Consider the following 17,971-nt stretch of genomic DNA (forward strand, 5'->3'; position numbering starts at 1 on the left):
ATGGTATTGCAGGAATAATCATCTAACATTATTATTTGAGATTTATCAATATTATCTTTTTAATTGTTGTTTTCAAGTTTTGGAGTCCATCTATGTGCACCCCTACTTAACTAAGGGTGCACATTCCTCTGATCATGATTGGCTTAACTTTTAACCCTAGTTGTTTTCTTTCTTACTTCGGAAGTTGGAGAAACAAAAATCGGTAATGAACCAAATTAATACTCCAGTTTAAGCAAATTAATATTTTACTTATGATTTTTCTTTCTTCTTATGAATGTTATCTTTATGGAAATTGATTTTCTGATTCGATCTTCAAAAACAACTCAAAAGAAAGAAAAACGAGATTCTTTGGATTTAAAACCAATCCACTATTGTAAGTTAAAAAAAAAATCATACAAGTCTAAGTCTAAGCTTTATAAACGATTGTGTTTTCCCTAAATTGAAACAAGATGTGAATCCTTAAACAGTAAAGGAACATAACGTAAGAATGGCTACAATCCCACAACGGTACCAAAGAAAAAACATTCCTTTTCATTCTCAATGACTCTGTATTTATCATTGTTTCTTCTTATTACCTTTCAACCTCTTCTTCTTTACCAAAAAAAGAAGAAGAAGAAGAAAACGATCTCTCAAACTATTTCTCTTCATAGAGATAATTTAGCAAAAAAAAAAAAAAGAACTCATTCCTGATCCAACTTATGATACTGATTTTATTAATGTTACCATTGATCCAACCTGTACCGAAAGTGTTTCTACTGATTTTATAGCAAAACCCATTCTTAATGCGATCTTTATAACAATTTCTTATGATTATGCCACACAATTCATTAATTCTGATGTTTCAATCTGATCTGTAGATTCAATCTTCTCACATGGAAGTATTTTTACTAATTTTAAAACAAACCGATTGATTCAATCTTCTCTAGTGAAATTGTTTATACTGATTTTGAAGCAAACTTATTGATAAATGATGAAAAAAACCCAGCGATGCATCTTTGAAAAGGATCTTTCTGATGATAAGAAACAAGTAATGAAAATGTCAAAGAGGAAATACATAGAACTCGAACTACATGGCAAAAAAAAGTAAAAATGGTTTGTTTGATTCCCATGATTTCGACCGTAACTATTTACTTTTAATACTATCTAGAGAAATTCTGAACAAGATAGATAACTAGGGTTAAAAATTAAGCCAATCATGATGAGAGGAATGCGCACCCCTAGTTAAGTAGGGGTGCACATAGATGGACTCATATTTTTTCTATTGATTTCGCATAGGTTTTCATTGTTTAACAGATTTTTGATCATGATTATACGTTTCTTCTATCTTAGATTGACATTGTGACCCATATCAATTATATGTAAGGGTGCGCAACGAATCGGTGGACACGAATTTGATATTACCTGTGTCTTATCCATCTAAATGATAAACTTGAAAACTTTATCCACATCTAATCCACTATCATTGGATTTGACACCCACTAGTGAATGAATAAGGAGATTGGATCCGGTTATTTGCAGATTTTAAAACAATAAATTAAAAAAAAGTTGAATACGAGCGATAAAATTTAGTTTTAAAATTTAGACTACAAAAATCTAAGTAATTTGAATATCAAAAGTATAACACGACGTCTTTACACCAACCAAAATTAAGATATTCACATATGAAGGCTTTCAATCAATCCAACTTTTGAAATTTCTTCAAGGATTTTCAATGCACCTCAATAGGAAACCCTACGTATTATGCGGGTTGGGTTGGGAAAATACACGGATTTAGATGTTTTGCTCACCTGGGCAAAACATAAGGTCCAAATCCAATAAAGCTTCATTTAGAGGTTGTCCTCTTCAGTCATTTCCCTGGCGGGAACTAGATCTAAATACCAAAACTCGATCACACTGGAGCAATCAGAAAAAATGGAACCACCAGTATCCCCTTCCGCCACCCTAAAAACCCCCGACGACGATCAATCAAGCCAAACCCCGCCACCACCATCTCCACCGCTACAATCAACAACAACAATCCATCAATGCCTTCCACATTCCACCACCACCTCCACAACCGCAACATGTTGTAACTGCGGTGGTCCAGCTGAAATCCCACCACCACAACCAGTATGGTCAGAAATTTCACCGCCCCCAAATTACAGACCGATTCGTGCTCCAGCTCTCAATCTCCCACCAAACTACTCACAACAAGCTATCATCGACACTCCAGTTCCCAAATCAGAAAAAGTCTCAGTAATTTCACTTCCTCATAAATTCAAATCCCCATCTAAGAAGATTCGTGTACAAGATGATATGAAATCTTTCATCAAATCCGATTCTGCAAACAACTTCATCGGATTCATCGTTTCATTAAGTGAATCAATCCGTGGGAAGAAATTATCAGAACCGTGTCATGAATCGGAAACCCTAAGCTCAATCTGTTCTGTAATGGATACTCTTGTGAGTTGGGTTGATGAGATTCCACCTATTCAACAAGCTGGAAGGTATGGGAATTTTTCTTATAGAGATTGGTATGATAGATTGCTTGCTGATTCTGAGAGTTTGATGTTGAAATTTTTACCTGAAGATGTTAAATCCAGTACTAAAGAGATTGTTCCATACTTTACTGATTCATTTGGCAATTCTGCTAGACTTGATTATGGTACTGGTCATGAGACTAATTTTGCTGCTTGGTTGTATTGTTTAGCTAGAATGGGAGTAATTAAGGAAGAGGATTATCAAGCTGTTGTTTCTAGAGTTTTTATTAAGTATCTTAGTGTGACGAGGAAATTACAAACTGTTTATAATCTTGAACCGGCGGGATCGCATGGGGTATGGGGTCTTGATGATTATCATTTTCTTCCGTTTATATTTGGTTCGTCGCAGTTGATTAATCATAAGTATATGAAGCCGAAGTCGATTCATAATCAGGATATATTGGATAATTTTGCCAAGGAGTATCTTTATATTTCGTGTATTGCGTTTGTGAAGGAAATGAAGAAGGGAGTATTTGCTGAGCATTCGCCTTTGTTGGATGATATTAGTGGTGTGCCTAATTGGGGTAAGGTGAATGGTGGGTTGCTTAAAATGTACAAGGCTGAGATAATGGAGAGTATCCCAATTATGCAGCATTTTCTATTCGGTTCGCTACTTGAATGGTAATTAACCTTACTTGAAGATCTTTTACACTGATAGGTACTTTGATGGTAACAAGTCGAGGACTTGTGTTTCCCAAATAATAGCTGAGGTAGCACGCCTAATTGAATTGTTATCACTGATCTTAATGTTACCGTTTGATTAACTGTAGTTTTTCTCCATGTCCGTAATATTTTTTTATATAATTGGTATCTGGATATGTGCTTTGCTTGGCATGATTTTTGTTTAGATTTGTTCGCACATACTTGTCACTTATGCTATGAGTAGGTCAGTCTTTATTTAATAAAGAAATTCGAGGGGTCAAACCTCAGAATTCAGCAAAACTATAGAATTCAAGTCAGAGCATTCGGCGAAGCTATAGCATTCAAGGCAGAAATGCTATCAAACAATGTTAGCTTATGATCTGAACTATGGTCAGTCATGTTGCGCTGTATTTCTATTCATTTTTGGGGCAAACAAACCACAGGTGTATTAAACTGGAAAGATCAGGTTTCGGCAGTCCAATCTCCCTTTACAAGTTTATCCAGGATAGCTGGGAGGTTCTCCAAAATTTTAAAAGAGATTTAGTAATACTAGCTGCTTTGGCAATAGTATCAGCCTTGTTGTTGCACGATCTTCTAACTAAAAGGACTGACCCAGGCGTAATACCCAAAAGGTGATGCTTTATTCATAATACAATGGCCATATAGACCCAATTTACAGCAGGGAATGCATCATTTTCATTTATATAGACTTCGCTACTGCTAGATTATTTGTCTCAAACAGAACATTAGTAAGCTTCATTTCCTTGGCCCATATGACAGCTTCCTTCATGGCCAGGGAGTGCATCATATATGCAGCATTTTCTATTCGGGTCTCTCCTTCAATGGCAATTAACATTACTTGATGATCTTTTCATTTTTAGATTACACTGTAGAGAACTTTAATGGCAATAAGTTGAGAACTTCGTACTCTCAAAATTGCTGAGTTAGCATGTGGAATTGAATTGCTGTTACTTATCTTATTTTTAGCATTTGATTAACTATAGTTTTGCTGCATGTCAGTAACTTTTGTATTCTTGGTATTTGGATATGTGCTTCGCTTGGCATGTTTTTTCTTCAGTTTTGGTCTTAATTTGCACGTACTTGCCACTTATACTCTGAAATCTGAATAGGCCAGTCGTTGTTTTAAAAATTCAAGGGGTCAAACCTCAGAATTCTGCAAAACTATAGCATTCAAGGCAGAGGGCTGATATGCTTTCAGACAATGTTAGCTTAGGGTCTGCAACTACTGTCAGTCAATCTTTGCTCTATATTACTTTTTTCTTTGTGACACAAACAAACCACAGGTATATTACTGGAATGATCAAGCTACATCAGTCCAATCTCCTTTTACAAGTTTATCCAGAATAGCTGGGAGATTCTCTTAGTAATCCAAGCTGCTTTGGATATAGTATCAGCCTTGTTAGACGATCTTTTAGAGCATCCACAGTGGGCGAGTATAACCAAAAATTTGGGATGAGATCGTACCACAGTGGGACGGAGTAAAGATCAAATCCCAACCAAAGATCAAATTCCAGACCAAATATGGTCGCGACCAAATCCCAAATTCTAATATAGTCGGGCGTAAATTTAAAGTACGCTTGTTGCTGGGCGTAAATTTAAAGTACGCTTGTTAACGGGCGGAGATTTAAATTACGCCCGATGAAAATTCAAATTAAATAAAAAAGAAAAAGAATGAGGCGGACTTTTAAAGTCCGCCTGATAAAAGTTACAAAAAATAAATAAATGGGGCGGACTTTTAAGGTCCGCCTGATGAAAGTGTAAAATGGGTTAATCATGTACCGTTGCGTCACAACACGGACTAAACCCAAAATTTGGTCTTTTTTTTGATCTTTGATCTTTGGTTTTGATCGCACCACTGCAGTTGCTCTTAGCAAAAAAGACTGACCCAGGCGTAATACCCAAAGGGAGATGCTTCATTTATAATATGATTGACCCAATTTACAGCAGGAAATGCATCATTTATAGACTTCGCTGCTGCAAGATTATTTGTCTCAAAGTGAACACTGGTAAGCTTCATTTCCTTGACCCGTGTAACAACTTCCTTCATGATCAAGCTTCCTGCTTGTTCAGCATCTAGACTCCTGTGAAGTGTGAAGTATCGACCCCTGAAGCCACGACATGTTCCTGCAAAATCATGAAGGATTATTCCAATTTCGTGTGACCTGTGTGTTCTTTATAAGAAGCATCCACATTTATGTTAAGTTGGTTAAACAGCAGGACTCCAACTATGCAACTCTTTAGTCCTGGTTGTATGGCAGTCTTTGTATCTAGCATGGATTTTCTAATTAAAAATGAATGTCAACAGTTCTTGTCTCCTTCTGGCTTGCTTAAATCTCTCATTATTGCTTCCCTGTCTTGCCTGTTTTTATTACGATGAAAATTTTAGCTTGGAACACTCAAGGGTGTGGAACCAAAACAACTAGACAACATCTAGATCATATCATTAGAATAGAAAAATCGGAAATTCTTTTCTTGACTGAAACCAAATCTCAAAGACATTACCTGAAAAAACTATTAGCAGACTTCCCAAATACTTTCTTTGTAGATCCAATTGGCAAAGCTGGTGGACTGGCTTTGGCATGGGTGGATGGTTTCCACTTTGAAATTGTCCACTGGAATAGTAACATGTTCAATGTTATAATAAAAACAAATTTCTACGAAAACTCTTGGCTTTTAACAGCTTTTTACAGCAACACTTCTAAACCTAAAAAACTAGAATCTTGGAGTTTCTTAGAGGACATATCTTCTAAGATAGCTTTATCTGGTATGCCGTGGGTTGTAATCAGAGATTACAACCAAATGCTTAGTCCTTGTGAGAAATTAGGTGGTTTGCCTTTCATTAGTAGAGAAGCTGAACCTTTCCTTAGACTCTTGCAACGGGCTGGACTTACAGACCTCGGCTTTAAAGGAAATATCTTCACATGGAACAATCAGAGAGAAGGTATAAGAAACATACAAGAAAGGTTAGATAAAGCATACACAAACGATGACTGGATAAACCAATTCCCTAATTCCTCTCTTACTCATCTTCCTTTTTTTTTTTTTGACTCTGATCACAGTCCAATTAGATTAGACTTAAATTTAGACTCTAACTATAGTCCGTTATTTCCTTTTAAATTTTTTGATACTTGGCTCAAGGAGAGCTCTTGTATCCAACTGATAAAAAATACTTGGGACCCTTCTCTGATAAATGCATCAGATGTAGTTTTTCAAAATCTTAAAACTTTAGGTGAACATTTAACAATTTGGAGAAAAATTATTTTTGGAGTACCTGAAAAAAAAAATCTCTACCCTTCTAAAAAGTATTGAAAATATTCAGTCCAAAAGTCATAACCCTGATAAACAACGTTTTCTAAATAGTAAATATCTTGAGTTGGAACATTTGTACGATACGAATGAGGCAATCTCTAAACAACATTCTAGAGACAACTATGTTAAACTAGGGGAACGAAATACCAAGTATTTCCACATAAAAACTCTCAAAAGAAGAAAAAGAAATATAATCCATTGCCTACTGAATCAAAAGGGAGATGTTTTAAAACATAAATCTTTAATTGCAGAGGAACTGAAATTACACTTTCAAACTCTTTTTACTGCCTCTCCTGTTGTTCAGGATAAAGAACTTATGAACTTAGTTCCAAAGGTTATTTCTGCACAAGACAACGCTGATTTACTGAAAATGCCTGCTACCGACGAAATTTGGTTAATTGTCAAGGATATGAAGCCGAATAAATCACCGGGACCAGATGGATTCCCGGTGAGTTTCTTTAAACATAATTGGAATATAGTAGGCAATCAAATAGTTTCAATTATACAGGAAATTTTCAAAACTAAACAGATTAGTCCTAAACTAAATGAAAACTTTCTATTCCTAATCACTAAGATAAAAAACCCCAAAACACCTAATGACTTCAGACCAATAGGTTTAAGTAATACACCTTATAAGATTTTGTATAAACTATTAGCTAATAGACTCAAAGTGTTCCTTGAGAAAATGATTTCTCCCTTACTGTCTGCTTTTTTGTCTTCTAGACAAATTGCATACAATATCGTAGTGGAACAAGAAGTCATACACTCTCTCAAGAAAATGAAAACAAAAACTGGTGGCTTAGGAATAAAAATCGACATGTCAAAGGCTTTTGACAGAGTTAGCTGGGACTTATTGATGCAAACTTTTACTGCCTTTGGTTTTAGTAAGGATTGGTGTAGCCTAATACACCAATGTCTTTCTACTGCCTCCATAGCAGTCTTACTTAACGGCTCGTCGGGGACCTTTTTCACACCTTCTCGTGGTCTCAGACAAGGAGACCCGCTCTCTCCTTATCTGTTCCTAATTTGTATATATGGATGTTTTCTCGAGACTTCTGTCTGCTAAAGAAAAAACTAAACATATAACAGGGATTAAAATCTCCAAGAATAGTATTCCGATTTCCCATCTTCTTTTCGCAGACGATTGTCTGCTCTTCTCTAAGGCCAGTCTAGTTAGCTGCAAAAACCTGCTCAACATAATAGATCAGTTTAGCAAAGCCTCAGGACAGCTGATAAATTTCTCTAAATCAAGGATCTTTTTCAATAAAAAGATCCACTCCAAACATCAAAGAATAATGATAAGGCTGCTAAAAATTAAAAAAATTTGCATCTCTGACACCTATTTAGGAGCACCTTTATTCGTTGATAGATCGAAAATAAAGACTTTCGATAAAAGTTTAACAAATATGGAAAATAGAGCCCATAGCTGGAATGGTACAACTTTAGTCCAGGCTAGCAAATCAGTTATAATTAAATCTGTGTTATCGAGTCTTCCTATTTACCAAATGGGATGTTTTACCCTCCCTAAGAAAATAACTAACCATATTGATGCTATCCAATGAGAATTTTGGTGGGGAAAACAGAAACACAAGAAAAACTTCTACCTAATTGGCTGGGAATTTCTTCGTAATTCCGTAGAACTAGGTGGTTTAGGATTTAAAGAAGCTAATAAGATGAATAAAGCAATGATTGCCAAACATGCTTGGAGATTGACAACTAATAAAAATAGTCTTTTAGTGTCTGTTCTTAAGGAAAAATACTTTAACAATACTTCTGTTTTCTTCTCAAAAAAACACTATAATTCTTCTTGGATATGGAGGTGCATTTTGCAGGGAATATCCCTGATCCATAAACATAGTTGCTGGGAGGTAGGCGATGGTAAGTCAATAAATATATGGTCATATAAATGGATTCCAGGTTTGGAAAACAACCTGATATCACATTGTGGATCTAAATTAAACCTTTTAACACTTGTATCTGAGCTAATCGACACAGATACGAAGAAGTGGAATGAACTGAAAGGTAGGAATAACTTTCAACACGATATAGCTGACAAAATTCTTAGTATTAGAATCTTTCCTAATTGTCAAGGTAGGCTGAAAATAGATAAACTTAGATGGCTTCTCACAAATGATGGAAACTTTACGGTAAAATCCATGTAAGCTTTTTCGAAATCTTTTTGGAGTTAAATATATCTCAAAGGATAAAATTTTCCTGTGGAAATGCTTACACAATGCTTTGCCGGTTAGGAAGAAGCTAGGACAATATATGAAAGATATAGAAATGAATTGTATTTTTTGTGAACATGAATGTGAATCATTGAAACACTTGTTTTTTTATTGTCCCTACGCCAAATCAGTTACTTTGTTGCCCCCTGTTGTAGGAATAAATATAAATAATGATGGTAAATTCTCTTTTTGCACAAATGTATGAAAATTGGATCGCAGGAATATATAGTAGTGGTGAAATAGAGATAATGGCAACCAAATGCTGGTTGATTTGGAAAGAGCTATGAACAAGGATTTTCGAATCCAAAATAACTACTAGTATCCAATTGTCTCTAGCTGTACAAAGACATATCAATTTCTGGTCTCCTCTGAAAAAATCCATCTTTGCTAATAGACCAGTTGCTCACTGTGATGACCAAATGTAACTGAACTTAATGAAGTAGGATGGACAAAGCCTCAACATAATCAATCTAAGATCAATTTTGACGCTTCTTGGACTGATAACTTTTCACTTGCTGGTTATGGTATGATTTTGCGTAATGATACAGGTAAAGCCATACAAGCTAAAGCTGGGTCCATCAGAGCCTCCAATGCAGAAGAAGCAGAGGCTTTGAGCTTGCTGGAAACGGATCTTTGGGCAAGGGATATGGAGCTTAGTAATTTCTGGGTTGAAGGGGATTGTCAGAGGCTCATACTTTTTGCTCAGAACAAAGGCAGCAACATTTTTTGGAGAAACCAGGCGATAGTTTCGGAGGCAGTGAGGATTCTACAGACCTGCAACAACTTTTTGGGCTTTATTTTCAAGAACATGAAATGCAATGAAGTAGCTGATGCTCTGGCCAAAGAGACACGTAAAAAAGGGATACATAAGCAAATATGGCTGCAGATGCCTGTTTTTATTTCTAGTTTTTTACTTTCTGATGTTATCTTTTCTAATTCTGTTCAGAACTGCTTTTCTTCCAATGAGGGTACTAGTATGTTGGTAGAAACCGATATCTCAATGCTTTGTAATGAGATAAGGATAACCAACACACTAGATAACTCTTTGTAATCTTTCCTGTTTTCAATATAAGTAACTTTCAAAAAAAAAAAAAACAGGTGCATGATGATATAAGTTTTTGTTTTGAAAGCCCTTTATGCATCCATCTTTCCATAAATTCAAACTGTGTACATCATGAGCTGTGTCCAATATTGATATTGATCTACACTGGTAGAATTTTGTTGCTGGAGTTGAGACACAGAGCACAATGGTGTTTGCATCAGTCTTGTTACTTGCACTGACTGAATTTCACTTTAGTGGTAACAAAAGACATTTCAAAATGAAAAGTCTGACTGATGAGGAACTTTGGACCTCCAAACCTTTTTCCAGACTTGGCTTCTAATGCCAGAGGCTTGAAAAGAAGTAGGTTGTTTTGAGTAAGAGCATTTTAAGTGGGCTTAACTGAAAAAGACCCTTTCAATCAAGGCGTCCAAATCATAGCATCTTCTCCTTGTTGAGTTAATAGTTGCAGTAGTAAATTATTGGTGGAGCACAAAACACATTGTATTGAAATGAATGGTAATTTCTTTCTCAACTTTTATGTCAACGTATACAGAAAAATAGGTACAAAATAATTGAATAAATATATGGTGAATTAAGAATACAACAGAAATTTCTGTTAATCCCAGGATCAACAAACATCCTCACCTAGTGCACCAAGTATGGCATCTGTATGCTCCTGTACCACCTTCCAAGCCCCAGTGACATGTCTTTCCTCTGTCAGTGTTGCCCCGACGGCAAACCGAATCATGTACACCCCTCCAACAACAGCATGAGTCATGTATATCTTCCCGGACGCATTGACTGATTCAAGCAATTTCGCATTTACCTCATTTGTTTGAGCTTCAATGTGATCATCTTCAACTATTTTTTTCCTAAAAATGGCAGCTGGTTTAAGGCGAAAGCACACCATGGCAAATGTTCTAGGAACTACAATCTCAAACCTGTTGTCCATACCAATGAGCCCCTGAAAGTGCTTAGCCATTTTAACATGGCTCCTAAGGAAGGTTCTTAAGTTAGCAATTCCATAGCTGCGAAGTACTAACCAGAGTTTCATGGATCGGAATCTTCTGCTGAGCGCTATTTGCCAATCTTTGTAATCGATAACTTGTTTGGAATCAGTTGCTTTGTTCTTCAAATATTCTGGACTTGTTGATAATGCCTTGACCAGTGAATCAGAGTCTTTCACCCATAAACAGCAACAATCCAAAGTAGTAAAGAACCACTTGTGTGCATTTAGACTAAATGAGTCTGCATCTTCCACACCATCGATGAAGTGCCTGAACTCTGGGCAGATACATGCACTTCCAGCATATGCAGCATCAATGTGAACCCAAATACCGTGCAATTTTGCCACCGCGCAAAGTGGGCCAATAGGATCTACGGCTGTTGAAGAAGTTGTTCCGACAGTGGCACAGAGAAACAATGGAACTAACCCGGATTCGATATCAGCAAGAATTGTCGATTGAAGTGAATTTGGAGAGAGACCAAAATTTGTAGCCTTGGAGGTTGCGATAGCACGGAAATTCTTAGGATTAATCCCAGCAATTTGAGCAGCTTTCTGTAGTGCACAATGGGTTTGATCAGAAGCATAAACAACCAACTTGTTAATATTTTCTCTACCAATTTTGTTCAGCATTTTATCTCTTGCCGCAGTTAGAGTACATAAAATGGCTTCACAAGTAGTCCCTTGCAAAACTCCTCCACCTCCCGAACTTCCGTCTGATGAAAAGAGAAATGATTTGGGAAGCGTAAGCATCTGGCCAAGCCAATTCATAACAATACTCTCCAACTCAGTTGCGGCCGGAGATGACATCCAATTAAACCCGACAACATTAAATCCGGTACTTAGCATTTCCCCTAGGAAACCAGCGATAGAACCACTAGAAGGAAAATAAGCAAAGTAATTTGGACTTTGCCAGTGAGTTAGACCAGGGATGATATCATTTGTCACATCTTCAAGAATGGTTTCAATGGATTCAGGATTGTACGGAGCTGATTCGGGTAACCTTTTCTTCAAATAACCGGGATCGACTTGGCTTCTAACTGGATATTTCTCAACATTTTTGTAGTAATCAGCAAGGAAATCAATAATCATGTGACCTTGCCTTCTGAATTCATCTGGATCAAGTGGATTTTGCGAACACAGCGACATGCTTTCAAAGTTATTAGCTGGAAGACTTCCCATTGTTACTATCAGTTTTGCTGATTAGTGAGGGAGATAGAGAGAATTGGTATTGAGTTTAGTGAAGAAGAAGTAAATAAATGAAATGTCTTATATATATACATATATAGATATATAATGAACGCACATGGAAAAAGCTTTAATTAAGACACGTTCAAGGTGGCTTCAAGGTAGTTAGTTGGAGTTGGTCAAAAAAGGGAATGCATTTGGTGTTTCCTTGATATGAAGACTGAAGTGGAAGTTCACTTTAAACCTAATAAACACATTTTATATGATCCATATAGTGCTGCACTGATAATACACTCAGTGGCTGATGCAAGAAAGTTACAAGAAGAAACTAGTTTACAAACGTGGGTTCGCTTTTTTTTTTTTTTAAGGGTACACTTATTGACTTACACCATGCCTGTTTAGGGGCTCGCAATTTGAATCCGACTCGACTTAAATTAGATGTAAGGATGTTTGTGTTTTCATTATTTTTATATCCGATTTGAGATGTGATTCCGCTCATATTTTTTTTATGATTTTAGCGCTATTTGAGCTAGATATCACTTTTCTTTTTGAAGCATGTATTTTATGAGATTAAGCTGAAATTACACGGGGATATGTTATATCCATAGAGTCTACTATTAAAATAGAACTTATAAATGGGGGAGTTATATTGTCCCATATTGTTGTTGTGAGCTTTCCCCTGAGAGCAATCATATATCGCTTGATTTGCCAGACCGTCCGCTACTTGATTTCTTTCCCGGCAGACGTGCCTAATGGTGTATTGCTGAATTTGGGTAAACATTTGCTTGATTTCTGCAATCTGATTAAAAATATACATGGGGTGTCGGCGTCCGAGTTTTTTTTTTTTTTTTTTTTGCTGAATCACATTTTTTATTGATTGAAAAACTAAAGAAACAGTTTACAGGACTGACCCAAAATGAACTTACAAACCCAAGAGACTAAAGAAGGAAAAGCAAAGACAATAATGTAGATGACCCAAAATGATCCTAAGCCCAATACCTAAGAAAACTGTGCTTTGTATCATTACAACCAGTTCCAAAGAGAGACACAAATCCTTCTTAAACTTTGAAAAATTTCTCACCTGAGATTCATAAGGTTGTTGCCAACTAATTCCATTCAATCTATAACCACCTTCATGAACCAGCTGTATAATTCTGCATTTAAATCCATTCAGATTGGGTTTCTTCTCATCAACTTTTTTTGCATTTTTCTGAAACCACAATTCTGTCATGGTTGCACAAGCTGCAATCATCCAAACTTGCCTGACAAGAAGACTCTTATTCTTTGCTGATGTACAAACTTCATCAAATGATTTTGGATTTGCAAAACAAAAGACCCTGTTCAACCAGTCCCAAACTGCATTACTGAAAGCACATTCCCACAGAGTGTGATTCATGGTGTCTTGAGCTGCCAAACATATGCAACACATGGAAACCATTTCAAATTTATTCTTCCTCATTACCTCATCATCAACATATACTTCTTGTTGTATTTTCCAGATGTTACTGGCTATGCTAGTATGCAGAAAATTCTGCCATATATACTTAGGCCATGGAAATATTGATTCTTTATGCCTTATCTTCTCAACTGCAATATCAGTGTAGAAATTTCCATCATTACTAGCAGTCCGCACCATGTGATCAGTTCCACCCCTTATTACTGGCAAAGAATTCACTGGAATGATCTGTTGTAATTCAGTAGGAACACACCAATTTCCTTCTAGGATCAAATCCTGTACTTTAATTCCAATGTGACTTTTCACATAGTCTGTGAACCCAGTCTCTTCAATTATAGCACATTCACCTAACCAAATGTCAAACCATACAGAAATCTTTGAGCCATTCCCAACATCACATCTAATATCTTCTTTTAAATTATTCCATGCCCATTTTAAACCCTTCCAAACTGAAGTCTGTTTCCAATTACAGGTCCATTGCGCATTTTTGTCTTTAAACTTTGCAGAGATAAATAATGCCCATTCTTCATCTGAGGTTAAGATTTTCCACATCATCTTCATTAATAATGATTTGTTAATAGTTTTCAATCTTTTGATGCCAAGACCACCTTCCTCATATAGTGTGCAAACTCTTTTCCAAGAGATTGTCTTAAACTTTGTTAACTCACCATCACCAGTCCACAAGAAGTTTCTAATTAATTTTTCACACACTTTAATCACAGACAAAAGCCATTTGTAGACTGACATATTATATATGGGAACACTACAAAGAACAGATTTTACCATAATCAACCTATCTTGAAATGAAAGTAATCTGCCCTTCCAAGCTGCCAACTTCTTTGAATCAGTTCAACTATAGGCCATATCATGGCAGAAGTGATTTTTCCAGGAGCCAAATAAACACCCAAATACTTATCTGGAAATCTAGAAATTTTCATGTTTACAAGTTCAGTAATCAATATTTTCCTCTACTGTGTAGTGTCATCCACAAAGAGTTTACTTTTAACTTTATTAATGATTTGACAAGAACATGCTTGATAAGTATCTAGAAGTTAAAGCAGATTTAATAAACTCTTCCTACCACCATTGCTAAAAATGAATACATCATCTGCAAAGAAGAGATGCGTAGGAAGAATACCTTTTTTTGGTAACCATTGGCTGCATTTTCCTTTTCTCCACCAGAGCTGAAATGTTTCTGCTAAGTGCATCTTCCATAATCACAAAAAGAATTGGAGATAAGGGATCTCCCTGCCTCAGTCCTATTTCAACTTTAAAAAAGCCACAGGGTCCTCCATTCACCAACACTGAAATTCTTGATGATTTAAACAAAGTTATTATCCATTCACACCAATCATTTGAAAAGCCACATTTCTTTAATACTTTGATCAAAAACTCCCAACTCAGTGTGTCATAAGCCTGAGAAATGTCAAGTTTCATACTTACATTCCCTGCTCTTCTTTTAAACTTCATTTCATTAACAAGTTCAGATGCTAGAATAACTTGTTCATGAATACTTCTTCCTTTGACATGTGCTATTTGTTGAGGAGATATCAGCTTCTTCATTAACTCACTCATTCTGCTGGTGATTATTTTTGTAAATATCTTAAAGATAAAATTGCTCAATCCTATCGGTCTGAACTGAATAGCAGTTTTTGCAGCTTGTGTCTTAGGTAATAAGAATAAGAAACTAGAATTCATTCCTTTGGGAATAAATTTTCTTCTCCAACAGAATTGAATAGCTGCAACTAAATCTTGTTTAATTATCTCCCAACAACTTCTATAAAAAATACCTGAAAAGCCATCTGGACCAGGAGCACTTTCTGGATCCATTTCAAAAATTATCTTCTTAATCTCTTCTTCCTCTGGAATGACATCAAGCATTCTTTGATTATCTTCATTAATAACCTTAGGAATCACCTCCAACAGTTCATCATCTTCTTCCACAGGGGCATGCTCAAATTTCTTTTGAAATGGTTAACCAAGTGTTGAGCTATTAAATCCTGACTTGCAAGTACATTCCCATCATCATCTTTTATTTCATTAATTGTATTCCTTGCATTTCTAATCTTCATATTTGTGTGAAAAAAACTAGTATTAGATGTTCCTTCCTTAATTCATTTGACTATGGATTTTTGCCTCAATAAAGTGTTTTCTTGAACCTCTCTACTTGCATGTTCATTTTGAGCTTGAACTAATTCATTTAGAGCATCTTCATCAAATGAATTATTATCAGATATCTCAGTTTCAGCTTTAACTCTTTCTTCAGCTTCTTTTATCTTTTCCTGAACATTTCCAAAAACTTTCCAATACCAGTCATTTAACATCTTTTTAAGTTCCTTCAACTTGTGCAAAATTGAAAAGCAGGATCACCAGTAACTATTTTTTCCCAACATTCAGCTACCACTTCCAAAAAGTTAGGATGACTAATCCACATTTTTTGAAATTTCCTAGGTATATTCTTTGGTTTAGGAATGCTTGCACAACCACCTAGTAGAGGAGCATGATCAGAAACAATCCTCATTCCAACCTTGTATCCCCAATCTCCATACAGTTGTAACCATTTTTGATTGAACTCTGTCTAAATTGCATAAAATCCTCTTATTACCTTGTTGACAATTAGACTAAGAAAATTGAAGACCATTTTTTGGAGCAGGAAGAAGTTCACACTGATTTATACATTCATTGAAATCCAACATTGCAGTTCTATTAGGAAGTCTACCACCAACTTTTTCATCTTGAGAAATTACTGCATTAAAATCACCAAGAATTATCATTGGCTTATTAAGATCACTTATTAACTGCATTTCAGACCACACAAACCTCCTTTAAACAACCTTCACATGGGCATGAACAACAGAAACTAAAACATCACCAACACTAACTGTTATCATTTGACTAGAAACTGATATAACTTATGGTTGTGCAATACTTTTGTTCCAGAACAGCCAAATATTCCCTTTTCTACCTTGACAAGAGTTATGAATCACCATTTTTTCCATTCTAGGAACATTTAACTTTTGACAGAAAGAAGCACTAAAACTAACTTTTGGTTCAGCTACCCACACTAAATATGGACTAAATTGATTTACTAAAGACGTTTGTCTTGAGCCCTTAATCTTCTCAGGCCCCTGACATTCCAAAATATTATCTTCATTGTTTAGTTGGAGGGTTTCTGGTACCCCCTTTACCTTAATTCTTTCTAAAATTATATTTATTATTGAAAGGATCTTGTTTAGATACATTTGGTTGATCAGGTGGACATTTAGCATTAGATGTACTAGCTGCTGTATTGACCATTTCCTTCTCCACCACTTTGGCCCAAGAAGTTACTTGCACTGGAGTGTTAACTACTGTGCCATTTAACCATCAAAAAATGGTTAATAAAAGGGTACACTTTTCTCTTCTTGAGAGGAATAATCACATATATCAAAAGGTACTGGAGTAGGCTTCTCCTTTGTAGCACTCTTCTCTTCAGCATTTAGATTTTTAATATTTTTAAATTTCTCCTTTCTACATTCGTCTGATGTGGTAGTGAGGTGGGTACGTTATTTATTTATTTTATATTTTATTAATAAAAGGGTACACTTATTGACTTACACTAGGCATGTTTAGGGGGGGCTCGCAATTTGAATCTGACTCAACTTAAATTAGATGTCAGGTCATTTGTGTTTTCAATTTTTTTATATCTGATCTGAGATCTGACTCGGCTCGTATTTCTGATTTAACGCTATTTGAGCTAGGTACCACTTTTTTTTTTTTGAAGCATGTATTTTATGAGATTAAGTTGAAATTACACGTGGATATGTTATACCCATAGAGTATACTATTAAAATATAACTTATAGATGGGGGAGTTACATCGTCCCACACTATTGTTGTGATCTTTCCCAGAGAGCAATCATCCGTCGCTTGATTTTCCAGACCTTCCACTGCTTGATTTCTTTCCCTGTAGATGTTCTTAATGGTGTATTGCTGAATTTGGGTAAACATTTGCTTGATTTCTGCAATCTGATTAAAAATATACCATGAGGCGTCGACGTCCGAGGTTAGAAACCTCATTAAATTCTCCGAGTCTATTTCGAATTGAACTTTTGGCCGCTTCCGTTCCGTCACCATTTTAGAAGCAATGAGCATGACCCAAGTTTCCGCTACAAGTGCGGTGGTGATTCCTAGTGGTTGTGTTATTGCTAAAATTGTGCCGGCTCTCTCGTTTCGGCATATAATACCTTCTCCCGCTATTCTGGGATATCCCCTTGCTGCTCCATCCGTGTTAATATTGATCGAATCTAAGTGGCGTTTGAGCCATCCCACGAAGATGGTTGATGTTGCTAGTGTTCTTTGTAATGGGTTTGGATATGGTTGCATCCCAGGTAGCATTGGCGGCAGGTAGTTCTGAGCCCGGGTATATTTTGCTGGAATTTAAAGGCCATTTACATCATATTCATCGGATTTGGTTGTTGCTGGCTATCGACAATGTCGTTTTTGGTTATCCATAAAGACCAAAAAGGGAAATAAAAGGTTGTGCTTGCTGGGGAATGAGGTTTGGTTTTGTGGAGTTGGGAGA

General features: G+C 36.1%; 2 protein-coding genes across 2 annotated transcripts; one reads left to right on the forward strand and one right to left on the reverse strand.

Moving 5' to 3' along the window:
• The first annotated feature begins 1,717 nt into the window (after positions 1 to 1,717).
• Positions 1,718 to 3,366, forward strand: LOC113335923 (serine/threonine-protein phosphatase 2A activator-like). Its single transcript, XM_026581935.1, has one exon. It carries the CDS (start codon positions 1,912 to 1,914, stop codon positions 3,142 to 3,144), a length of 1,233 nt encoding a protein of 410 aa, XP_026437720.1. The 5' UTR covers positions 1,718 to 1,911; the 3' UTR covers positions 3,145 to 3,366.
• Positions 3,367 to 10,265: 6,899 nt separating this feature from the next.
• Positions 10,266 to 12,004, reverse strand: LOC113336203 (tyrosine/DOPA decarboxylase 1). The gene has a single exon (XM_026582188.1). The coding sequence runs from the start codon at positions 11,944 to 11,946 to the stop codon at positions 10,390 to 10,392; it is 1,557 nt and encodes a 518-aa protein (XP_026437973.1). The 5' UTR covers positions 11,947 to 12,004; the 3' UTR covers positions 10,266 to 10,389.
• Positions 12,005 to 17,971: the final 5,967 nt, after the last annotated feature.

This window comes from Papaver somniferum, unplaced genomic scaffold (genome assembly GCF_003573695.1).
Source record: "Papaver somniferum cultivar HN1 unplaced genomic scaffold, ASM357369v1 unplaced-scaffold_150, whole genome shotgun sequence".
NCBI lineage: Eukaryota > Viridiplantae > Streptophyta > Magnoliopsida > Ranunculales > Papaveraceae > Papaver > Papaver somniferum.